General features: G+C 38.2%; 1 protein-coding gene across 2 annotated transcripts in view; it reads left to right on the top strand.

Moving 5' to 3' along the window:
* Window positions 1-27,500, top strand: part of PTPRR (protein tyrosine phosphatase receptor type R) — a 1,539,596-nt gene that overhangs the window by 246,421 nt on the left and 1,265,675 nt on the right. For both annotated transcript variants that reach the window (XM_044057006.1, XM_044057007.1), the window contains exon 2: window positions 23,471-23,584. In XM_044057006.1, the coding sequence (XP_043912941.1) occupies window positions 23,471-23,584 (114 nt within the window). The remainder of the gene's footprint in view (window positions 1-23,470; window positions 23,585-27,500) is intronic.

Below are 27,500 nucleotides of genomic sequence, written 5' to 3'. Positions count from 1 at the left end.
CAACAGTAATCCTGTTTTCTAAAGATATGTCTTCATGTTATGAAAGCAGAACAAATACACGTAAACCTTAAGGTTGATGAATATACAATTAAAAACTATAGGATTGAGTGTCCTTTTATATTTCTTTCTTTGATAACCAGATAAATGAATTAGCCCTTCTGAGATGCAATCCAGGCCAAAAAAAAACACAATACAGTTGTGTTCAGTTTTTAACATAGCCAGAAAACTAGCATATTTTTGGAGGTAGACAAAAGTGGAGTAGCCTGAAATAACCTGCACAAATACAAGAAGAGCATGCAGACTCTACACAGATAATAACCTGAGGTTCGAAATGAGTCCCGGACTTTTGGAGCTGTGACGTAGAAGTCCTTCCAGTGCCACACTTAAATGCAGTGTGGCAACTGTGCTCTGCTTAACAGCAGTCAGTCATTTGGGAAATAGACACTTGTAACTCAGAGTTGTCCAGATCTAATCGGTAAACACAGAAAAACAAACATATGTGAATTATTTGTACAACTTTTGAAAGTTCTATTTAATCTGAACAGCAATTCAGCATTCATCAGTCTAGCTGAAACTGATATGGTGGTAAGCATTTGAGTTTGACAAATTTTAAATGCAGTATCTCACATGCATTTTCTTTGGTGTAAAAAGATATCTGCTGCAAAGTTTTTTATAGGATCAGAAAATCTATGCAGATAATGGTGACTTGTCCCACTTTGTTCATTGTGAGGCCATTGCTGATTGTGGTTAGTTATGCGGCAGAATCTTCTCATTGTCATAAGGACCACCACTCCTGCTTTCTAGGAGAAAAGCTTTCCAATTTATAAACCACATTCTCTGCTAAAATTAAGCTTCTTGTATTCTGCAATCTATCTCATCTTTCTTTATTCTAGGCACTCCTTTTCTCATACACTTCTTTTTTTGAAAATTTCTATTTCAGATTCTAGTGTCTCCCTTGAAGTACTTACATGCTTTCAGCATACCTCATTACCTTCTTCAAATTTATACTGTTTGCATTCTTTTTTTTTGGTGGGGTTATTTTTGCCCCTGTGCCTTATTACCCCCTGATTAGGCATAAACTCTCTAAAGAGTGTGCTGTCATCTTGGCAGCCATGGGGGTGAATGTGTGCTCTTGTCACCATCCTGGCAAAGACAGCTCTTCTATTTGTTTATACCCTACCTCTGCCTTTGGTGTTGAAGTGAGCATTTGCATCACTTCAAAGGCTACCTCCATCCTCTAGTCCACACATGCATGCTCCCCCACATATGCTAACAGGGACTACCATCACTGGCTTGGGAGGCCATGCCCAAGTTATAGCATCACCATCACTCAGGATCATCATAGCCTTCTACTCTTCAGCCAAGGACCTGTCATCAGTGCAGCAGCAGGAGCCATGTAGGAACTATTGCCCCCTCCCCCCAGGATGGGTGCACTCATCCTCCTAGCCCACACTATCAAGCACTTGAGAGCCTCTAGTCAAACTTGGGCTGTAGTCAGCACTTTATTGCTTTATGCCACTGGTGCAAGTTTTGCTTTTTTCATTTTTCAGCCATATGGCTTTTGATGTAGAGAGTGAGACCATCTCTACTGACATCAATTGAATTAAATTCCACATTGACTGTCTTATTGTTGAAATGAGTTCTGCAGAGCTGTGCAAAGTATATGTTGCCATATAGAAATTGTTAGCTGTTTTTGTAGTCATATTACAACTTTCTTTTTTTCATGTACATCTCAGCATTCCAGTTATCTTAATCACCATTCTTTTGCTTTTTTGTGTTAGTCTTTTAATGTTTGAGTTATCAATATGAATTCCCAAGTTCTTTGTTTTTTTATCTTTTCACCGTGGCTTTAGACTTTCTGGTTTTCTTTTTTTTCCTCTTATAAGCATTACTTTTCACTTCTTTAAAAAGAATCCCTACTGCTGTTTAATTGAGCAACCTTCTAACCTTTTTAACATGTTCACATTTTTATGTCCACTGTTGTACGTCATGTGTGTGATGGAAGTTCTTGTAGCAGTAAAAAAATGATAGTGCTTCTTTCAGATACTCATCAGTACCACTATAATGACATAGAAAGCGCTAAGGTTACACTGATATGCAGTATAATATATGTCAAAGTTGTTAATGAATTTACTTACATTTTAAGACAATGTCAGTGGCTTTCCGAAAGTTTTGACTGCCCAGGTTAATGGCTCATTATCTGTCACTGACTTTATTCAGGTTGCCACGAATCATAGACGCCTAAGATATAAATCCATGCTGCTTTGTATCCTATGTCCCACTTCTCTCTATACTCACCTTTCTGTTATTTCTTTCAGAACTGATACCTTTCATTTTATACCACTATAACTACATGGATAGATTACTAGTTTTGCTCATTTGACTTTTGCTCACAGTTGTGGAGATGAATCACTTTTCCCTTCCTTCAGTCCTTGGGCACCTTTCTTCCTAGTGTTGTTCAAATCCATTGAACTTTGAACTGATAAGTTATTAAACCACACCATCAAATGTTCAGCACATTCATGGCATGTGTGCAAAGTCTAAACATCTAAATATTACAGTTGATTATTTTTCCTTTTATGGGTCACTGCAGTGCATTTTCATATGGACATACGGATGTCAAGAGGATGCTATTAAAATGATGGAAAAACACAGAAGTGTGTGTAAAAATATCTGTTCATTTCCATTTTCAATGTGTCTTATGAAACAAATTACCACTAAGTTTTAAATCTGTCGGCATGAATGTAGGAAAAGAAAGTGTCAGTAATGCAGTCTGTCTTTCGGCTTTTCCCGGTTAGGGGTCGCCACAGCTGAACTCTGGTCCGCTAATGATTGGCAGTAGATTTTTACGTGCTGGCTTACCGGGCCTAACGCACAACCTTCAACGAAGGAACGCCCATTCACGCATGTTGACACACAGAAGACTCTCCAACTGAGAATCGAATGTGCAACGTCTAACTGTGAGGTGACAACTCTACCGCAACACCACCACCGCAGTATTAAAGTCTCAGTAATGCAGTAGTCATTCTAATAACATCATGCTAAAAAACATATTTCTGCATGGTGATGTATTAGTATCTTGTGTACTGATTTCTATATTTATTTATTTTTGTTTGCAGTTTGATAACCAGCAAAGTCCATTGGGCCAGAGTGAGCCCGTTTTTAATGGAGGCCCGGGGAGAAAAGCTCCATGCGAATATATATATATATATATATATATATATATATATATATATATGTATTTATGTATACAGACAAATACAAAAAACAATATTGTGTAACATTGGTTCAAAATTAATAGATGGTGTATGTGATAAAATAACATTTTGTGTAGTATTTTATGTAAAGGTGTTATAGTTTATGCTTTATAGAGGAGAAAGAGGGAAAGAAGTAAACTATAGAGTAAGGAGGAGGGGGCAGGATAGGATGTGCTAGTGTTAAGTGGAGTATAGAGAAGGTATACATGATGGAAGTGTAGTTATAGCAAAGAGATTAGGAAGGGTGCAAGCAGAAGCATTCCCATTTGGAACAGAGATGAGATTGAAGTAAGGTTTTGAATGTAGTGGGATTCTGGGATGTTCAAATGTGAGGAGGAAGTGAATTCCGTTTCCGTGCTAGGGAGAAAGACAGAAGGAGCTGACCAGGAGTGCATAATGGCTTATACACTTTGAGTAGGATTTGATTATTAGACCTAAGGGATCGGTCAGGAAGATGCATGGTAAAGGTAGAAGAGAGAGAAGGGCAATCAGAGGGCTTAAAGATGAGTTTGTGGGCAGTGGAAAGTTGAGTATAGAAAGATAATTGGGGAGCTGTAGCCAGTTTAAGGAGTGTAATGAGTGATGAGAGGAATATTTGGCGCCTGTAGCAATCTTTGCAATTCCTTTGCGGCAGGATGACACTTTAGATTTGAGGGTGGCTTAAAGATTGGTAAGGATGGGAGCTCCATACATAAGAGATGGGAGAAGGTAGGTAGTGGAGAGAGTAAGTTTAGTAGAAGAGGTAAGAAATAGATTGTGGTGGTAAAGCATACCAAGTTTTTGGTGGGCAATTGTATGACTGAAAATGGTAAAGTAGGACTTACCAGTGAGCACACTAGCAGCCGAGCAGCTGTATGTGGGGATGAGGTATTAGGTATTTAAAAATAGTGCCACAGGTAACACCCAGAGATAAAGATTCTAAGGGGAAACTAGACGGGATGGGGAAGAGGACGAGTGGGGGGTGGCGGAAGACTAATCACCAAGAGCAAGATACAGAGCTGAGAAGGGGAAACTAATCCTGACTAAAACAATCATTGGGAAAATAGAGGCCAGTCACAGATAAGTGCTGGAAAAAGCCTAAAGGTAAGTTAAGGAGAACTGAGAGTGAAAACTAGAGGGATTTATAAACAGCAGGTTTAATGGCCAAGTCCAGGAAGGTTTTGCTAAGCAGCAAGGAAAATGTAGCTAACAAAAAGAGGGTATGCAATGATCTTGTGATGTTGCCTGAGCAGTAGTTATCTGAGTAAAACCTACAGCTAGGGAGGAGATGTATGGCAGGGGACAGTCTACTTAGTTCTACCAGTGTGCACGTTGCTGAAAGTAAGCTAGGAGCAGTGCAGTATACAAGTTTTTGTAAGAACTGTTACTGTTACACATACATGCAAACAGTGCAGAAGGTTGTCAGCAGGGTTCTTTCCTTAGGGAAGGACTTGAGAGGTGTGCACATTTATGTGGGGGAGCAGCCGCAGTTCAATGGAGCCGTGCAAGATGCAAACAGTGTAGAAGGTTGTCAGCAGGTTTCTTTCCTTAGGGTAGGACTTGAAAGGTGTACACACTTATGTGGGGGTGCAGTCGTGGTTCAATGGAGCTGTGCAAGATGCAAACAGTGTAGAAGGTTGTCAGCAGGTTTCTTTCCTTAGGGTAGGACTTGAGAGTTGTACACACTTATGTGCACACTTAATTTCAATAATAAAGTATGTCATAGATTTTCTATTCATAAGATGCTCTTCAGAGTAAGCAGATTAAACAATGAAGGTCATGCTGAGATGCAGGAAGTGTTCACTAAATGAATAATGCAGGTATACTCGAAGAAGGTGGTTGCTCATAACAGACATCTTTGTGTAATCTGTGGCTATAAAGTAGACAAGAGAATGACCTAAATTGCTGTGTTCTGTTTACCTTTTTTTTCTTTAATTTGAGGATCGTCTACCTCCAAAGTGAGAAAAGGATTTGTTGGATGTTGACTTGCTATAATTTGAACTGATCTGACCGTTAAACAGCATTTGCTGTTTTTCTGAGATATGGCCCTTTGTCTTTGACTAAGTGTACTGAAGGAAGTTCAAGCCAGAACTGCATGTCACTGCGTCTTTGTGTAGTTGCTCTGCTTCAGCAGTTGCAGTAACACTTTCCTAGAGATATGACTGACCTGCTATGCTTTCTTTGCAGTTTTTCATTTTGTATATACATGGGTGAATAGCATTTACTACATGCCCTTGAAACTATTAAGCTCATCTTACAATTCCCCAGCAAGCCCTGCTTTTCACACTGAGCTTTCTCTAATTTTGCTGAATGCATTTGATTTTGCCAGTGATTTTCCCTCTGTACCTCCTAAAATGTTTGCTTTTCTGGTAAATCACCAAGAATTACAGTCAGTTGGTGATGTCAGGAAATCGACTTCCTACTTCTCATTCTTTGGAAAATGCATGTTGGTGCAGAATCTATTGCTCTGATGCTCTCTAGTAACTTTCTAAGTGAATTAGATCAATATTTAGAAACTGTCCCTGATTCTGGGCATTTGTCCCTCATTAGCTTTGGCCTTTTCCCAGTTTCTTGAGAAAAGAAGTTGAAGGGTAGTTGTAAATGAGAGCTGAAGTGCACAAATGCTTTAAATACATGTACTTGAGTCTTAAGATATATATATAAAAAAAAAAAACATTCTTTCAGTGGGCAAGCATTCTCTGTATAATTCTCCTGCTAAGGTCACTGCGCCTTCATGAAATAACTGTCAGTAACAAATTAAAAAAAGGCTTACTCTTTCTGTAGGAGACTAGGAGCTCATTGGACATAGAAAATGCAGTTATAACAACAAATCAATCCTCTACCAAGTAACCAGCAATACCTGAGCAACCATTCCCTGGGTTTGTACATTTTAAGCAGCTATTGATGCCAGCAGTGTCATTTTTGTGGAGCATCATGTGGGATGTGTGTGTGTGTGTGTGTGTGTGCGCGTGTGTGCGTGTGCACGTGTGCGCGGGTGCGCGTGTGTCCGTATGTGTGTGTGTGTGTGTGTGCGCGCGGTCGCGTACATGTGTTTGTGTGTATCTCTGTGTGTGTGTGTGGATGTGTGTGTTTGTGTGTATGTTTATGTGGATTTCATACATATTCCAAGGCCACTCAGTATTATGACCATTCATAAAGATTATATGAATGGAACTCTTCTTAAGAAAATCAAAATAAGAGTATTTTGAAGTTTTTTGGATAACAAAATTGTGGATGGGGCACTCCCTAAAACCGTGTTATTTATATATACTTAAATCTTTTGGCTACATTTGCATTATGAAAGTAGGAAGATATACTGCACTACCAGTATACCAAATCTTCCATTTAAATCTACATGACCTTTTTACCCTGCTGTTATCAGTATAACCAACATAATGATACAGTTGCAGTCCTTTCCTTGCTGCTTGTAATGCACAAAAATAGTAAGATATGATATACAATAATATTTTATTGAATACATAGAGTTACATACAATGTGTACTGTATATCCCAAACCTAACCACCTTAACGAATGATTCTGCAAAGGGAATACAAAGACTTTCCTCCCATCCAAAGTTAAAATAACCTGAGCTGCTATATTATGCAGGCACATACAGTGATAGTGTGTGCATATTGCTAGGTACATTTTATGCTTGCTTTAGTTAGGTCTGCTTCATTCAAGCTCTCCATAGTTAAATATAGTTTAGAACATTGAAATCTAAGAAAGCAATGTTATTCATTCCAAATAAAACACTTAATCATTCATAACGAAATTAATAATATATTGGAAGAACTCTGCATCTGCATGCATCAACCAACTACAAAAACATTTATTTCAAAACAAAGTATAGAAAAAAAGCTTTACATTTTCTCATGCTTGTAATCAGCATCCATTCAGATATCTTTTTTTAAATAACAACCATTCTAAACCTCTGAACATTTCTTGCAGCACAAATACCCAAACCACAAAAGGTTAACAACAGAGTACTTGTATTGCTGTGCTGATGTTACTAGAATAACTCAGAAATTATGCTTATCACTGGATAATTGATTATTTAATGTATACCATGATTTGCAAGTCAGGCATGGTCTTCACACACAGCCAAGGTGGACTAGCTGGTTACTGCAACTGTACCATGAAGTCTCCAAACCAAGCAAGGTTGCCTGGACAACACAGTTCATCCAAATTATCTTTGCATTCACAACAACCTAAGTCACATGATTTGATACAGACCTAAGTTCCAGTAGTCAGATGGCAGCATCGAACACTAAATAACCAACAATATAGATGCCACCTACTGTATATCAGTAGCACAAACACTCAGCATTGGTATTTCATATTCTGTGGTTACTCTGTGAAGAGAACAATGCACCACTGCATCATTGTGTACGGGTGGATGATGGGGAATCAGAACTCTGCAACACCACTCAGCAGCTGTTTTTGCTAGAAACCACTTTACAGTTCAGATAGATAAGACACAAGCCTCAACCGTAACAGACCATCCTTCGCCCTTACTCACAAAAAATCAAAGATGCTTCAGAATTACAATGCCAAGTGTCAAATGGTGTTAGACGCCAGGAGAGTAAAGCCTTTTCTTGTTTAGAGTAATAGGTGTAACAACAGGCCTGCAGTTAGTAAACTTAGAGTCAACAACAGGTGAACTGTATGCATAACTTCTGATTTCATATCTGATTGTCAAATATGAGACTCCTTTATTGAAGCATAAACATAATTTTATGATGTATAGTATTTATCTTGTAGTTTTAAGGGTACTGATGAATAAAATAATGTGAAAAGAAAATAGCATAATAAACTACAATGCATTTGTTGCAACCATTATAATTTTAATCTATTGAGTTAGAAGAAAACTGATTTATTGAATCAGAATTAAACTGCCTATGGTACTTGGCTAACTTTATCACACTGTCATTCACTTTTCTCCAAGCTGAGCAACTATGTGGTGTCAAATGATACTTGACCTGCAATGTCCACAATTTCAGAAAAAAAAATCCCTCAGTCTAGACGTAGAGAAGTCGTGATTGAATACACCTATTTAATGTATTGTTATAGGTTAGTTTTCTGTTTTGATGAAGTCCATATAGGACGAAAGTGCTTAACTAGAATATATACTGGAGTTATCTTACAATAAAGTTTGTTTTTTATTTCATCCTGTTTGTCTTGAAATTTCAGAGGAGCTGGGTGGCCAGACCTAGTTTTTTGGTTAATAGTTATATATTCGTAGGTTCACAGGAGTTTACTAGGCTACTGGCCGTAGGGCCTTTATAAGCCTAGCCATGTTATACCCTTGTTTCCTTATTGAACAGGTTGTATGGTCTATATTTGCTGTGTGAGTCTATGATCAGCCCCAACCTCCCTTATCCAAGAGGGACATAGGTGAAATCACCAGGGTAAATTCATGGTCTCCCATCAACAGATTCATAGAAAGTTAATAGGGTATTGTAGTTCTGTCTCTCTTTCTATGTACGTATATTAAATATTGTGCCACATGACTGGTTAGCACAGTAAGCTATACATTTGGGTAAGATCACACCAATATATACAACTGAGGAAGGAGGTCCTCCACTATGATTGCAGTGTATCCAACCCCTCATATTCCTTTTATGTCTATTACACCTAAAGCATCAGTTCCTTATATCAATGACACTAACAAACCCAGTTACAGAGCAGAGAGATTACAGCAGATATCACAGCTTGAATGTCAGTGTAGAAATGTCTAGTTTGGTAGGTTGTTTTAAAAGAGTCTGGCATCTAACAAATATATGAAACAATATTTTTTGTTTTTCCTAGTCACACACATTCTCCGACTAACAGTTATGTTGGACAACACTTTTATTTTTTCCCATTTACTTGGCTGCTCATATTAATAATGATGTTTTTAAACTGCTGCTAGTGCAAATTACATGACTTACATCTTATGATAGATTCAGTAAGCTACAAAAAAAGTAAATGGTAATAATGTTAATTGATAAGATCAGGTTCCGTTATTGTCATTGCACAAGTACAAATAAATTTGTAGCAATCCTCCTATGGTACATTCACATATAATACATGAGTAAATAGGAGAATACAATGCAATACCAAACAATACAATATAATGCAATGCAATGCAGTGAACAGCTAAGTTATTGCATTTGGTTGGGCATATTGCACACAAAAGGAATAAAGTAAGGTGCACAGGAATGTAAACATATACCTTATAGTGCAGATGGCTATTATCTGTACTCAATGGGAGTATTTAGCATTGTTCAGTTCATGTATGGCCCTGGGATAGAAACTGTTCTTAAGTCTGTTTGTCTGAGATGGAATGGACCTGAACTGTCTCCCAGAAGGCAGCAGCTCAAACAGGTGAATTCCTGGGTGATAATGGTCTTTCAAGATGTTGGTTGCCCTGCTGAGTCCACGAGAGCTGAAGACCTCCTCCTAAAAGGGCAGTGAGCAGCCAATGACTTTCCTTTGAGGGGCCTTCCTGTCTGCTGCTCAGCTGTTAGCATACCATGTGGAAATGCAGTATATCACACACTTTCAATAAAACAGCCATAAAAAGACACCAGTAGCTTCTTCTGCAGGATATTTTTCATGAGGATCCTTAGGAAATAGAGTCTGATGTGCCTTCCTGACTACCTTCATGGTGTTTATGGACCAAAAGAAATAATATAATAGTAAATAAATATTTTGTGCTAAAATAATTTTTAATAATGTAAAACTGCATCCCTAGTACAGTATGCAGATGACGCAACAGTTATCTGCACCACAAAAGACATCACCAAACTACAAGAACTTACCCAGGAGTCCTTCTCCTTTTTAGAAATCTAGCTAATATCTGCCCAGCTATTTCTAAATTGAAATAAATTCGAACTAATCCCATTTACTGCCAAACGGCTCACAATCAACAAAACCTCCTTCTCAATTACCTCATCTAACAAAACAAAAACTGAACTTGTCACACAAATTAAACTGTCATGCATCTGTGTAAATGACACACACATTCAAAATATAGTGAAAATAAATGACACCAAAAACTACATTCTTACTATACAGCCAAACCCTTCTTGTCAGACACTGTAAGAAAACACATTGTCTCTTCTCTTCTCTGGCCTTCTCTAATGTACTACACTCCCATCCTTGACATCATCCCTCTTCTCTTCTCTGGCCTTCTCTAATGTACTACACTCCCATCCTTGACATCATCCCTCTTCTCTTCTCTGGCCTTCTCTAATGTACTACACTCCCATCCTTGACATCATCCAAGTGACTTTGCTAAACAAACTTGAGCAAAGATAATGCAAAATTGCACAATTCGCTGCCAACCCTCCAAATAGACCCACCACTGCACCGCCCTAATGGAATGACAGTGGCTGGAATTCCCACATCTTCAAACCTACTCACAACTTCCACAAACCCATAACACTGTGTATAAACTTAACAAATGTCCATCCATTTCCAACGTCATGCAAATGTATAACACTCCCAGGCCATTATGTCATTGGAGAAATACCTATTACATGTATCCAAACCCAGCAATTCTGCTGGCAAATCACTACTGTCCCGCTAGTAATATGACAAGACCACTCCTTAAAACCATTTAAAACTCATCTGCCAGATTTGAACATGAGATGTTCCTGGATAATCTCCAAACCTTTACTGTCAATGCTCCTTTATGTAACTGGCCATAATACAGCTACAATATGCCGCTTCTTTGGAACAGGCTTCCTATTCACAATAAGCAGAACCTTTCCCTGGTGTTCTTCAAAAGCAGTTTGGGTCAATGGATGGGGAATCACAAATGCTCACCTTGGGTAGTGCCTATGTCCCTTATGGATAGGTGCAATCTGTAAGATATGCAAATCACAGGCACAAATCCCTGCCATCTTCTTGCCTCTAGGGTCCATATATTGCATAAAATAGGTTATACTGGTTAGGCTTGTAAGGGCTCTTAAGCCATTAGCCTAATAATCTCTTATGAAACTATGAACCTAACTGCCTGACTATCATCTACCGCTCTCCACTACTGTCTCAATTTCCCTTTTACCTGGACCACCTCAGTACTCCTTCATAATTTGCAACCGTCTTCATCCTATAATTACTTCTCTATTTCCTACTCAACATCCATTTTTAGCTGATTCCATTTGAAAGTGACTAGATTCTTTTAAGCTTGATGTTAGCTAATATTTTACTGTATGCTTTATTTGACTGCCATGTTTTCATTAACTGCCATATCATTACAATTTTACCTGTTCATTTACTATTCTATGTATGCACATTTACTGGTCTATGCATGTACATTTATTATTTTTGATTAACTTTCATATCATTAGTACTGTACAGTATGTCAAACTTCTCAACCTGTTAAAGCAAGAAGTCTGGACAAAGCCATAAACAATGAGGAAACAAAGCCCCAAAAACAGGTACAGTTTTTAAATATTGCTCCTAGAAAGCTGATAGAATAACAGATTTTGAATTAGTATGAATCTTCTAAAGTGTATGAAACCTGAAACTCAAATGTCTGTCATTATACTCTGACTTTAATCCTCAATGACTTGCCAATGATGTGCTAGAAAACTATAGTTTTATGAGAAACCGACCAAAAATTTGATGTAAAAATCGGGACATTCTGGGAAAATCTGGACAGTTGACAGATATGGTTTATGTATGTGCAGTTATTATGTAAACCTTGTATAACTGCCTTATCTCGACACCCTGCAGCCTAATAACAGTTGCCCCTGCTTTCTTGCCTGTATATCTGAGTATATTGGTATCTACGAAGGAAGAAAACAGCTTGGTTAGGGCTATATTAAGTAGGGCACCTTCATGAGTTGGATATCTTTCATACTTGAAAAGGTAAAGTGGAAACTGTGAATTCAGACTTGATAGACACTAAGTATGCGCAACACTTAATCTGACTTTTATACTTTGCAACAGTCATACTTTCCAACTATCCAGAATTTTACAGAATATCAAGATTTTGCCTCATATTTTTAGTCTGTTACTCATAAATTGTGTGGTTTTCTGACAAGTCATTGAGAAATGAAGTTATTAAATATTGACAAATATCTGAATTTCAGAGTTATGGAAACAGTGCCTCAGAAAGAATCATGATCATGCTATTAACTATTCTTGGTTTCACTGGTTTCATGAATAAGTGCAAATTTTCTTTATTATTTTGGGGTTCCTTAATATTGCTAAATATTGTCACTGATACAAAGTTTCCAACTTTCTGGCATTGCCTATCAAAAGACTGATATATAAATGTGCATGCTTACATTGAAAAAAAAAGACCAGCCACTTATAACATAGCTTTTGGACATGCTACACCTAAAGAAATCCCAGTCCCTCTGAGCTACATACTCTAGGGACCTAAACCTTGTCACCACAATAAACAGGACATGCTGGAGGGATAGATTCCTGTCCCAGAGACTTCCTATACTCTGGAACAAGCTACCCATCTATGTCAAGCAAAGTTCTTCATTAGCACTCTTCAAGAAAAATCTTGGTGAGTGAATGGGAAATAGGAAATACACCCCGGGGATCACTTCTGTGTCTCTGTTGGACAGTGGCACAGGAAAATAACTTTCTTGGGTGACGTAAGCTATGGAACCTTGCTGGCTAGGCTTACGTAGGCCCTTGGGCTGATTGCCTAGTATCTACCTATGAACCTATGAAGTAATACAGTTATAATTTTATTCTAAGATGGTTATAGACAAACACATTTTGAAAATACACTGCCTAACCAAGATCTGTGTACATGTGTGTGTGTGTGTGTGTGTGTGTGTATGCTTTTGTGGGTATTGTATGCACATGTTGAAGGCAGTTTCTCTCTTCTTTCTCTGGTTTTGTACGAGCAGGCTTAGGTCAACAACAAATTACCAAAATATAGTATTTCACTAAGTTTCAGAGTAGTTTTATTAGAAGCAATAGCTTCTCTTAAAGTGATTGACTGAAAATGCTCAGCCAGTTTCTTTTCAGGTGATGTTTCAATGAGTTGAGTCCTGAAGCCTCATTCTCATCCAAGAACATCAGAAACAGCTGAGGAGATATTTGAATAATTAAAACTACTGGGTTAGGTTCAATCTGATTGACAAGGGCCTAATGTTAAACTCTCTACTTTGTTCTGAATGTCCCATTTGTTGTGATGTCCTTTGATATATTTTTTTTACTATGTCCGGGTACTGTTGTTAATGTGAGCACAAAACAGGTGGTACAGTTAGTTTTACATAGTTCTAACTACTCTACCTTTCCTGTATTTTTGCAGTCATGTACTTATTATATATAAGTAAAAAGTGGGTTAAGATGCAAGTAACATGGGGTGTGAGAAACACCCTGACATGGCTGGTGTAGGGAAGCATGTCCTCTGCACAAAAAATTATTCTGCTTTTATTGCTTTGAATTTACATTTGTGATTTTCTGTTTTTTGTTTGTTTACTTTGTGTTGTTTATGTCCAATAAATCATGCATAGCTCAAGGTATATGGCTATTAGATGAGCACTTTTCAGTGTGTGGGGGCATGATCTGTCTTGCTGCACTAAGGTATACTAGTGCCAGTGCAGATGTATTTTATGAAGTTTAGTTATCTATGAGTACGTTACTCCTATATTCCTTCTGTGGAAACTGCCTGTAGTGTCTCCATGCAAGATGACAATTTCATCCTAAAGGAAAACTAAATATTACTTCGCTCTAGGAAGAATTGTGCACAGTCTGAACTGGAAAAGACAGTGAATATGATTTTGAAGTTGCAGTCAATATATTCAAAATGCATTTTTTTTAAGAATCTGGCCTTTCATAACTTACAGAGTTGTGTAGCACATACATGTCTTATTACTACCAGAGCTGTACAGGTTATACTAAGCAGTCAAATCCTTCTAAGCTCTATGAAGAAGTTGCTGGTAATATGCTTTCTAAAGCAATGTTTAGCACATTTGAATGATCTCATCAGCTAAATAACAGCCTCTAAACTTCCTTTTGTAAAAATGTTTTGGAAAAATAGTGGCAGTACAACTTCCTGTGCTTCACAGTTTCTTCAGAATTGTCGATTTATTCTAGTCCTGATTTATAGCCATTGCTTACCATAGGGCGGTACTTGATTATTGGTGTTCTTGATTTAGAGCCACTGCTTACCATAGGGCAGTACTTGACTACTGGTGTTCTTGATTTAGAGCCACTGCTTACCATAGGACAGTATTTGACTACTGGTGTTCTTGATTTAGAACCACTGCTTTACCATAGGACAGTATTTGACTACTGGTGTTCTTGCTTTAGAGTCACTGCTTACCATAGGGCAATACTTGACTACTTACCATAGGGCAGTACTTGACTATTGGAGCCACTGCGTACCATAGGACAGTATTCGACTACTGGTGTTCTTGATTTAGAGCCATTGCTTACCATAGGGCAGCACTTGACTACTGGTGTTCTTGATTTAGAGCCACTGCTTACCATAGGGCAGTACCTGACTACTGGTGTTCTTGATTTAGAGCTACTGCTTACCATAGGGCAGTACTTGACTACTGGTGTAAATTATCTAGTATTTTTCTCCAGTAAGTTCTTTCACACTGGTAGACTTGAATGTATTATATTAAGACTTATTGCTCCTAGCCCATTGCATCGGGTCTATATTACATTATCAAAATTCCAAAATAGCAAACACCATAAGCTCGACCTTGGAATTTCGAAATGTGATATACTCGAACGCTCAAAACGGCGAATTTTTTCCAAGGGAAAACATTCGCTGTTCCGAGAAAACACACACACAGCACAAGCACACCAAAATACATAATCCGCACATACACACTTCACAAAACACTACACTAAACCGTAAATACACTACAAGCTATCCACTTACCTTAACGCAACCCTAACCCTAAGGTCCCTAACTAACGCACACTCACCTTACCCGCTCCCTAACCCTAAGGTCCCTAAATATCGCACACTCACCTTACCCGCTCCCTAACCCTAAGTTCCCTAACTATCACACACTCACCTTACCTTGGTCTGTTTGCACACTTACCTTAACCTGGTCCGTCACCTTCGCACCACAGTCAAGGAAATAACGAAGATGCAAAAACGGCCCACCGAATACTTTCCCTAGTAAAATATTCAGTGTTCTGCAGCTTCGCTATTTCAAGACTTCGCTGAATAGGGGTCGATATTAGAACATTCAATGTTTTAACACTTCTGTTCTAATATAGACCCATTGTATCTGCTATGTACGTTATACAGAATGTTTGTCTTCCTTGAGTTATTTGTGCTCTATAATCTGTAACTGTAAAACATTTAAAATCAGTAATGTTAGATTTTGGTTATCGCGTTAGTAATACATGTCTGGGATGATTCTTTTAATTTTATCTTTGAACTGGATTAGTCCCATATAAATCCTACTTATATCATGGTTTTGGGATTGATTTTTATCAACATATTGATATATGTTGTATTTGTATCAGCTATGCTTATAACATATTATAAATATAGCACATATCTTGTTTTTTTTCATATAGCTGTACTTTGTGCAGGCTTTTTTTATATTTATACATCACCCTGTGATCTAAACAACCTGGGTTCTAGATGATTGTCACTGGAAGTGACACCCCAACTGCTCTCCCAGTTTTTAGATAGGTCAGGATGTTGGATCAACTGTCTCCATCTCTCAAAATTCAATACCACTCTCCTAACTTCTGTGACAGTCATGCCTGACTGTTGTAGGTCTTCTCTCACACAATCCAGCCATCTATTAGTTGGATGCCCACATTTCCTCTTGCCTTCTTCCTGTCTTTCCCAAATCTTCTTCATTAAGTTGCCTTCTGCTTTATCATATTTGTATGCTGTGTATAATGAATTGCACTTGAAAACATCTGCAGGAAGCTTAGACTTTCTACTTAGGACCCAGAATGAGACAGCAAGATCAATAACTGACATGTCTAGATTAAGGGCAAAATTATATTTTACATGATAATTCAGCTCAGTTATTTAGGCCAGGATTATATGAGAATTCACACTGGCCAAATCTTAATTTTCCTTACTACTTAACATGTGGTCTCCATTTCTCTGAGGCACACCTCATCATATTTCATAGAATAAAGTTAACATTTATTGGTAATCAGGGTTTGAGTTTATGGGGATAATTGTGCAAATAAGTGTGGCACAGTGCCACTAGAATGGCACAGTGGAACAGGAAATAGCATTGTCACCTCACAGCAAAAGATTCCCCAGTTCAATTCTTGGCTGAGGTGCCTTCCATGCTGAATCTACATGGCCTCCATGAATTTGCATGGGTTTCCTATGGATGCTTTGGTCTCCTCTCACATTCTCAAGACAGGCAGTAGGTGGATTGGACACTCTGAATTAGCCAGAGAAGTGAGTGTGCATGTGAGTGTCTGTTGTTGAAGAGCTACAGTGACAGGGCTAGCCATTTGGTAGTGTAAACTTTGGCTCTAGATGATTGTCACTGTTGAAGTGACACCCCAACCCCATGTTTATAAATGGGAAAAAGGAGTTGTAGATGGATTAATGGATGAATGACTGTGCAGAACTATTTTTTTCTTAGCAATGCTAGAAAAATCTTTATTGAAAATGTTCACAAAGAGACTGAACACATACTCATTCCACTTCCAAGATGGCTGCGCATTAACAGCTTAATTCTGGCTCTCCCAGTGTGAGAACAGAAACTTAGCAGAGAAAGCCAGTGGACTTAGATTTCTGAGTTAAGTTCAATAACTAACTAGTAAGTGCACTGCCTGAATGCTAGAAAAATGCAGAGGACCTGAAGGAAAATAAGCTACAAAAGGTGATGAAAAAAACACTGACTAGGAAAAGTATTGTAGCTGTTCAACAAAAAGAAGTACAAGCTCCAGACATGACTTCCAGTAACCTTGATACAAGTATAAAGCAACTGCATACAGACTGATTAAAATAAATGAAACACTGATGGACTACATTCAGAATGAAGAAAAGGCTGGTTGAATACAAGACTGCTCAAAAAGAGATGTTTCAAAAAATAACAGAATTAGAGTACAGAGCAAATAAAGAAAACTTGAGATTTCCTACTGTACCTGAGATGCTGGAAGGAACAGACTGTATTCATTTCGTGAAAACACAAATAAGCAACTGGACTGGTATTCCACAACAAGAATTGTTAATTGAAAGGGCACATTGTGTGTACACTCCAGACCTTGTTATAAGAAAACAACCTAGACCTTTAATAGTAAAAATATAATTTTACCAGCAGGAGGAGTTGATTCTCACAAAATTGTGGCAGAAGGACAAAGTACTAAAAGTGGGAGGCAGCAGAGTGTTTGTGGAGAGTGGAGAATGACTAGTCATTGTACACCAGGCAGAAGAGGAATACATTTATTACATTATATAGGGAATGTCAAGAAGCTGGTGTGGGATTCAACTGCTGTGTCCAGCTATTTTCAAAATATTTTTCCCTGGAGGAACAAAAACCTTTTTTGATGAAGTATATGCAAAGTAAGAAATACAAAAGTTTGTCCAATAAAAAGTGAGCTGTGAAGCAGAAGGAGATTCTGCTGCTTGTTCTTCTGGTAATAAAGACCACAGAGAGACTGGCAAGTGAAACCTTTCCCAGTGTTTCAATGGAAAATGCTTGAGAGAGGAAAATAGCACAGGAGTTTTGTAGAAGAATCAAAAATGCACTGGAGAAGAAGTAGAGACAGGGTTTGGGAGATGCAGATGAACAGGGATAGAACAAGAACATCTGGAAATATTGGACTTTCTTTGACTTTGTTAAACTTATAGGGGATTCTAAAGCATATGCCCTACTTCACGTCATTAATATTTGGAGACCAATATCAGTAACTTGAAAATTGACAAATGTGGGCTTACAAAGCAATAATTATATCTGTGAAACAGGAAAGAACAAAAAAATCTGGAAATATTGGACTTGTTTGGACTTTGTTAAACTTGTAGGGGACTCTAAAGCATATGCCCTACTTCATGTAATTAATGTTTGGAAAATACTCAGAAGAGGGGAAGATGAAGGTGAGAGTTAACTGTAAGTAAAACATTGTTTCTTAACAGTATTACTAATGTGATGCATAATTTTCTCTGCATGTTACAAAGTAAATTTTTTCAGTTATTTTTAAGTGTAATGGGGATACTAATGTAAATGGGTGTTTCTGTTTATTCATTTTATTTCTTTCTCCCTTCTTTCTTTCTCCCTTCTTCTATCTTTCTCCTTGTTCAGTTTTAATAAATGTAGGCACTGCAATGTAAAAAAGGGATCTGGTTGAAAGAGCATGACAAAACAAAAATGAGTGTGATTTTTCTCATTGTTGCATAGGGGAATGACTGGATTAAGGCCATTAGCATTATATAGTAACATTTTTTAACAGAAAGCAAGTAAATGAAAAAAAGAATATTGAATATTTTTACATCTTATTTCTAGTAAACAGTCCTCTATCTGGTTCTCATGTCACTAGCAAACAATCTGATAAAGACAAATGGCTTTGGAGAAATGTTTTCTGAAAGCATTCAAGTGTTTTCCCACCTTAGAGAGCTATAAATATAAGGCAAAAACCGACAGAATTTAATAAAATCACAGGGTCTACCATGCATCTTAGCATGGATAATCTTGCTTTCTGTTTAGCTCAAGTCTGTGTGTGAGGCTGTAAGTTTGGAACTTTTCTTCCTCTTAAGGGGATAAAATGTCAGTATTTGAAGATGCACATAGTTTTGTTATTATTATTAAGTTAGTAGGTTTTAGGGGGGTATTGGAGGTATGTGTATTTTTATTTGAAGGTTTTCAATAAAACAAAAAGTTCTGCAAGATGTGACATAGCCTCAAGTGGAGATGCCAAGAAAGAATTGTATAAAAGATTAATCTGCCAAACAGTGCATGCATGTAACACAAAAGCTGGAAATAGACATTTAACAAAAAAAGCTGTTATACATAAAAGGTGGCAATAATCACTCAAAAATATTATTTTTTTCTATAATGTCTTTTAACGTTAATGGTCTCACAGATAAATACAAAAAAGAAAGAGTAGTGAACTATATTAAAAAGTGCAGAGTGCAAATAGCGATGCCACAAGAGACACACTTGGAAAGAACTCAACACGTGAATTTGATAAAGAAAGGTTTTCAGGATGTTTATTCAGTGGAATACCTGGGGCAAAGAAAGAGAGGATTACTTATTTTAATTGTAAGAAGAGCGCCAATAATAATAGAAGAGAAAAAAAAGACAATAATGGTAGATTTGTAGTACTAAGGGGCTACTGGCATGAAAGGTGGATTACATTGGCATGTATTTATATTCCACAGAAAACTGCTATAATGCAGCTAAAGAAAATTCTGCGAGAAATAATCAGCTTTCAGTAAGGAATATTACTTATAGGTGGGGAGTGGAATTTTTTTTGCAACACTGAAGATGTGTCTGGGGGGGGGGCTAGAAAGGGAAATATAACAAACGAGGATAGATTTTTAAAGATGTTTATAAAAATATTTGGCATGGAAGATGTGAATTCAGTATTAGGAATTCAGAGTGAATTTACATATTATTCCCCGACATACAAAAACTGGGATAGGCTAGACAAAATTTACATTTGACAGGAACATGTGCATTTAATTGAAGGTCTTGATACGCACCCATTATCTCAGATGATGTGACAATAATTACTAAAATAAAAACACAGGGTAATGAAACAAAAATGAGACACTGGCACTTTCCAACCTATCTGTTGAAAAGAGAAGAATTCAAAGAATGGTAGTGGAAATTATTCAAGAGCTATTAGAGAAGACATAAACTGTTGATATGGTTAAGAAGTAACAATAATTATTTAGAAGGACTGACAAATATTAAAGTATTGCAAAACAGGGGGAATCTCACAAAACAAGAAGAACTACAGAATGCAAAACAGAAAATAAGGAATTACCTTAATAATATGCATGACTTTAGAAAGATAGCTGTTAAGCAACTGTTTTTTCTTAATAACTCTAAAGCATAAAAACTTTTAGCACAAAGACTTACACACAGAAAGCAGAAAGGGCTGTCACCAAGCTTAGGCAGCCTATAACTAGGAAGATAAAAAGGGATCCTGTAGAAGTTTTAGAAATGTTTTGGAACATCTATGAAAGTCTGTATAAAGCAGAGAAATATGGAAATCAAGAAAGGGTACAAATAGAAATGTTTATGGAAGAATTAAATATGCCAAGGCTAGAAGGAGGGGAGGCTCAATTACTAACACTTAGGATAGGAGGACATGAGATAAAATGGTGATATATAACCAATCTGCAGGAAGGTCCCCGGGAATAGATGATATTCCTGCGGAAGTTTGGAAGCTAGGAGGGAAAAACTAATAACTAATTGTTTAACAGTATTTTAAGGGAGGAGAAGTACCAGCATCCTGGAAGAAAGTGGTAGTATACCTAAAGAGGGTAAAGAGCCATCCGATCCAGCTTCATAAAGGCCCTTTTCAACACTAAATTATGATTATAAAGTTTTTATGTCCATAATGGCTAAAAGAATGGCAAAAGTGATGCCAAAAGAGATAGATATGGATCAATGTGGTTTTGTTGGGGGGAGGCAAACATTTGACAGCATAAACAGAACAATGATGATCAAGATGGAAGCAGAATGTAAGAAAACACCACTGTTGCTGGTGGGTCTTGATGCAGAAAAAGCATTTGACAGAGTAAGCTGGGATTTATGAGCAGAAAAATGGAACCATTTGCATTCTCTGATAAAATTATAATAATAATTAGGAGGATATATGAAGGGTAAGAGGCAAAAATTAAAGTGGGTTGGGGTCCTCTCTGATAATTTCTGCTTCAGCAGAGGAAACAGGCAGGGGTGTCCTGTCTCCCCTTTGTTATTTACATTCTATTTAGAACTACTGGCAAAGAGAATAAGGGGATGCAGAAATTCAAGGATATAATTAGTATGTAGTCAAGAAAAGCTGGCTGTATTTGCAGATGACATTATTTTATACCTGTCAAAACCAGAATGGGAAATTACAGTGCTGTGGAACATATTGAAACAGTTTTAAACCTTTTCTGGATACAAAATTAATGAAGCTAAAACAAAAACAATAGCGGTAAAATTATGTACCCACATACAAATTGGTTCAGCAATATCCGTATTTATGGGGAAATAATAAAATGAAATATTTAGGAGTATGGATTAAAAATTATATCAATGTGGCAGCTAAGGATAAGTGGGAAGAGACTAAACAAAAGATAATACAAAAACTGAGGAGATGGAACCTCTGTTATATGGATATCAGTAGTAAGATATAAGCAATTAAAATGTTTTTCGTCCCTAAACTGAGAAAATGGAAGCTCTAGTATATGGATATAAATAGTAAGATATAAGCAGTTAAAATGTTTTTCGTCCCTTTAGTTTCATACACAGGTGTGGCATATCTTTATCAACCGGAGAAGAAGTTGTGGATAGCAGTTAATAAAGAGCTGAAGTATTTTATCTGGGAGGGGAAGCTGGCAAGAGTCAAGTGTGATAAGCTTATTCTTCCAATAGAACATAGCAGATTGGGATTATCAGAGTTGAAAGGAAATTTCAGAGCAACACAGTTAAGGCTTCTATATATAGCACAAGTAGAAAACTATAATTCAAAATGGAAAGATATGATAATGAAACTGGGAGAGACTGGGATTTTGGATGCAGACCTTTAAGGAGAACAATGATCATACAGGATATTATATTCATAAAAAAGCAGGTCTTCTAAGAACTAAGCCGACATGGGAATGGAAAAGGGAGACTTTGGTGATAGGGATGACTGCAGTTAGGAATTTAGGCAATAGTCAAGAGAATAAATAAGAGAATAAATTGGAGAAAACTTGCAAAGGCACCAAGGTATTAGGAGCAAATAATTAGAGAGGGGAAGGTATTAGAATGGGAAGACACTCAGAACTTATTTGGACTGTAGGCTAGAGATTGCCTTCCATATCAAGGACTGATATCAAAGTATAGGCAAAGAGAGAACAATATGAAGTCCTAAATGAATGACCAGCACTGGTAGAGTTTTTAGCTGAATCTAGAACAAAAGATGCCATTAAGAAGGGAATAATTAGTAGAGCATATAAAATATATTGCATGATAACTATAAGAATCAGTCAGAGGAGGTTAGGAAGGATTGAGAAGAGAGATTAGATAAGCAATTCACAAAGAAACAATGGGAGATATATGTATGTCTTCCAAACATGCAAGAAAATCTAGAAGATTTAGGATCTTTGCCTGGAAGTATTTACATATGTATTTTTGTATCCAAAGCAGACTTCAAAGAATTTTTCCTCAGGTAGACAGTGAATTTTGGAGGTATGATGGGGAAGAAAGATACAACTGGCAACATATTTTCTGGGAGTATAATGAGTTGGCAGCCTTTAAATATCCCTGCAGACTGCTGTGTTGGAGATGCTGGGTGAGCAAATTGGGGTAACTTGAGAAATGATTTTTGTGAGCTATGATACAGAATTGGAATTTCCTAGACATAGTAAAGCCTTGCTGAGTCTAATTATGGTGGCTGCCAAAAAAACTATTACTAGAAAATGGAAATCAAAGTCTAAACTAACTTTACTAGTGGTAGTGAAAATAGTAACAGAAATAAAGCAACTTGAACTTGGTTCTTTAGAAAAGGATAGAAGCAAATTACATGTGGAAAAATGGAAAATGGGAGATCAATACGTGCAGCGGAGGAACAGGGTTTAAAAGAAGGCAGGATTTGGATGAGCTATGTAATGGCTGACTAACAATGACTGGATATGTTATAAGTGATGTCTAATGTTTGTAGCTACAGTTGTCAGCACATTTTGGAATGTACAATGTTTGCAATTGAGAGTGTTTTGTTGTGGTTTATTTTCATTTATATAAATGTAACATGGCCTTTGTCATACATGATATTTTCATAAAGATGTTTATTGTTTTAAAAAAAAGAAAACATGTTCATTCTGCGAATAAACAGCAAACTGATTTATTTAATTGCTTGGTCTTCCTTTGTGGTCAGTGCTTCTATTATCTAGCTTAACTTTCCAGTTCCAACTTTACAAACTTGCTCTCTGCTGGAAGCTTGGTTTATGAGTTCTTTCTAACTGATTTTTAAGAGTGAGGTGGTTTTTTACTTGCATGTATCCTGTATAGATGTAGTATGCTTTATTGTATGTTATTTTTATGAAATACAAATGCAAAGAAATGTTCTTATTGATTGATATATACATAAAATATAAACTTCTGTCTCATTTGTTTGCTTTTCAGACAACTCAAACAGATGTGAACAAACTGAATGCCACATCACTTCGGATATTTCGCAGTGGAATGGCTGCAGCTCTGGGTGTTTTACCACAACAAGTCCATATTACTCACCTTAATGTAAGTTGCAGTGTTAGAAAATATTAAAAATGCTAGAAAGGACTGCTGGGGTTTATCGAAAAAAAAACAGAAGTTATGTGAGAAAATTAATGTGCCTTAAGATTAGTTATTTACTTCTTGCAGGAATTAGAGCCACAGTTAAATCATCTGACACCCTTCTTCAAACCAAAGTTAAAAAATAACAACAACAAAAAGATAACGCACATTGGATAGCTCATTAAACCGTACTTCCGCAACCTCTGGAATAGAAATTGCCTGCATATTAAGCAGTACAATACAGTATTTCCTTCCAATTGGATCTGGATGATTGAAGGAATATTCACAAATTCATCCCATGCTTGACCAGCATTGTCCTCTTTGAGACAGGAGATATGATCTAGGCATAGGTACTGGTGAGATGTAAACAGTCACAAAACTCGCTTTCAGTTTGCTATGAAGCTATGATCCTAACCTGCTAATGCAGTATCAGCATTCTTTATGGAAATCTGTCCCACGTGGCTAGTTTAATGAATCCCACCACAATACTTGTGCCATCCAATAAACAGCTAACAATTGCACTCCCTAACAGCTTGCATTCTGGGGAGCTGGCCCCTTCACCCCACCCACTAACAAAAAGTAAGCAACAGGGCAGTTTTTTCCATCTCTTTCAACTTTCTGGTTTAAAAGCCAGTTTTTGAGCTTGTTTCCCGCCTTTCCTGTAACTAGTCTAGTCCAGATACAGATTTTATGTATCCAGAACTGTTTGTAAGTTCTGAGCAGTGCCAAAGTCTGCTCTCCTCTCCTGCACTTTTACTAGCTTATTAGTCCAGCACTTTACTAGACTTCTTGTAGCAATTATTGTAGCACACAAAAGTGCTACAAGCACTAAACGTTCAACAAAGAAACAGCTCCAGTACTTATTATTAATGCCCAACCCCCAGGCATGTCTAAAGGTCAGTTCCCTGTGCTTTCTCCTATGAAATTGGTGAACATGGGTATCCTGAGGCAACTCATATACACTGACAACCCTCAACTCTTACCTCCCAACACTCAGACTTGTGAGAGATGCACTTGTATATCCAAATTGGAAGCCACACACTCTCCAGCCAAGGCCGAAATAGCTGGTCAAGAGGAGAAGGTCAATACTTGCACCATACCACATGGAACACATAGCCCTCCAGAACACACACCAGGACAGCCTTCACATAAAAACACAAACCATACACCCACCTTCACGGAGGCTCTCAATAAAAATCTACTCAAACAGCAGAGCCATCCAAGGCAGAAATGCACTCGACCAGCATAACACAATACTAACCATGAGAAACATAACTCTCCTAAACAGTGTGCCACTCAACCAAAGCCCCTAAGGCAAAACAGCATGCCCAACACACTATTCATACGTGACTCGATAGTGAGAAACACTGATGTCCACTCACTAGGTTGAATAAGGAGAAAGTAACAGCCAGCTGCCTGTCAGATGCCAGGATCTGCCACATAACACATGCACTCAGGTCCCTCAGCAACAGTTAAAATATGACTCGGTCATTGTACATGTAGGTGTGAATGACCTGAGATGTACCTCCCTAGACTACATGAAAAGGGACATGGAGGAGCTCTCAGATTATGTAGCCCAGGCAGGTATGACCCTAGCCCTGAGCAGCATCCTACCATCACCCAGAATGATACCACAGTACAAGCAGAAAATGACTGATTTCAACAATTGGCTAAGTTTCTGGTAACATTCTAAGGGGATGCAGTATCTGTCTGCCTGGGATAACATGACTGACAGACCTTGATGCTTTGCCAGAGATGGACTGCATCTGTCACCCCTGGGCTTCGGGATACTGGCCAAGGCTCTTACCACCCCTATAGTGCCTTTTGTAGGCAGTGTTCCAAAGACCAAATTACCACTGTAACTGCTACAAATAAATGCAATCTGTGGGTCATGCTGCGCAACGCTAGAAGTCTAAATCTCAAAATGGACTCGCTCAAAGCACTCCTTAAAATGAAGAACATCGGCATTTGTGCCGTAACACAGACCTGGTTCAAGGCAGCAGAAGTCATCCCTACACTACCAGGCTATTACTCATTCCACACCTTTCAGCCCCAGAACTTGGACCTAAGCTCCAACGGTGGTGGTGTTTCCATATTCATAAAGGATGTGCACACCTCCAGACTGGTAGCCCAACATAATGCATCTCAGATACTTCAGGTGCATCTAACATTGGGTAAGGCAGCAGTTCAGGTCGTAGCCTGCTATAGGTCCCCAACTATGTCCCAAGACTCACACTCCATGTTCGTAAGCACCCTGGAGCATATTAGGGTCCAACCTAACATTCTCATACTGGGTGACTTCAACTACCCCTGCATAAACTGGGAAAAATACTCATGTACCAACACACTTGCCCAACGTTTCCTAGAATTCATTAATTCCAATGCCCTGGACTAGCTCGTTCTTACCCCCATTACAAGTAGCAACATCCTTGACCTGGTCATTACTAACATGGACAACCATTGCTCTACACCAGTAGGCAACTCCTCCCTGGTTAGATCTGACCACAAACTAATCACCTTGGAAATCCACATCCCTTCAACCCACCCTTCCTGCAAAGGTAACCACCATGAAAAACTTCTCCAAAGCTAACGTTGGGCACCTAAAAACAGAGATGGCTAACTTCACGGCACCCATGCAAATGGAGAATAGTTGCATGACCGCTGAATCGTACACCAGTGCACTGTACGAACATGTATACAAATGCATGGATCTCGCCATACCCAATAGAAGTAAGACACCCTCTTCCAAAAAAAGGAATCCAATCTGGGTGGTCCCCTGCCATAAACAAACTCTACAACAGAAGGAGGAAACTGATATAGAATAAGGTGAAGTCCCAAGACTGAAAAAACTCCCTTATCAGCCTCAACAAAAAGTTGAGATCCCTCATCAAATCCTCTAAAACTAGCTATGAAAACAGAATTGCAGCAGATAGTAAAGACAACCACAAGGCCTTCTATAGTTATGTAAAGAATCTCCATGGAAATACCCAGATTTGCTCTGAGCTACTGCACAATGATACCTCCTATACTGAGGCAACAGATATTGCCAATATACTGGCCGACAGATTCACTACCAAGTTTATCACCCCCAAAGGATCAGTCACAATACCAGTAGATTGCAGGCACCTAGTATTACTTGCAAGGGTTAAAACAGCACTGTCCAAGGCCAAGAATACAGCTTCTATGGGACCTGACAATATCCCTGCCTGTGTTTTACATGAACTACAGAGTGAACTGGCACCTCACCTGTGTGCCATGTTCAGTCACAACCTCACCTCAGGCTTTGCCCTTACTGAATGGCGCACTGCTACAGTCATACCTCTCCACAAAGGAAGAGCGACTACAGACCCCAGGAACTATTGCCCCATTAGCCTGATGAGTCTGATATGCAAAGCTATGGAATGCATCATCATGGACCTAATAAACAAGGATATAGGGAATCTCCAAATTCTGGATCCCACACAGTTTGGTTTTGTAAAGGATAGATCATGCCTGCTCAACTTGGTCAACTTCTTTCAGTCAGTCGCCGGAGCTGTGGATGAAGGCAAGTTGATTCATACAGCCTACCTTGGTCTGGCCAAGGCCTTTGATACCATTCCCCACTCAGGAATCATAGAAAAACTCACCAAGCTAGGCATCAACCCCTATATCACTAGGTGGGTTGCAAACTGGCTCTCAGGTAGAACCCACAGTGTGAAAGTAGCTGACTCCAAGTCAGACTACTGACCAGTAATGAGTGGAGTCCCTCAGGGTTCGGTCCTGGGTCCTCTCCTGTTTGGTATCTACTTCTCTGAAGTCCAGGCCAACATGAAGGGTCTCTGGCTGACAAAGTTAACAGACAATTGCAAGTTGGGAGCTATTATTAACTCCCCAAGTGATG

Source organism: Protopterus annectens, chromosome 15.part0 (assembly GCF_019279795.1).
Source record: "Protopterus annectens isolate FY-2018-M chromosome 15.part0, PAN1.0, whole genome shotgun sequence".
NCBI lineage: Eukaryota > Metazoa > Chordata > Ceratodontiformes > Protopteridae > Protopterus > Protopterus annectens.
This window is presented reverse-complemented; position numbering and strand designations above follow the sequence as displayed.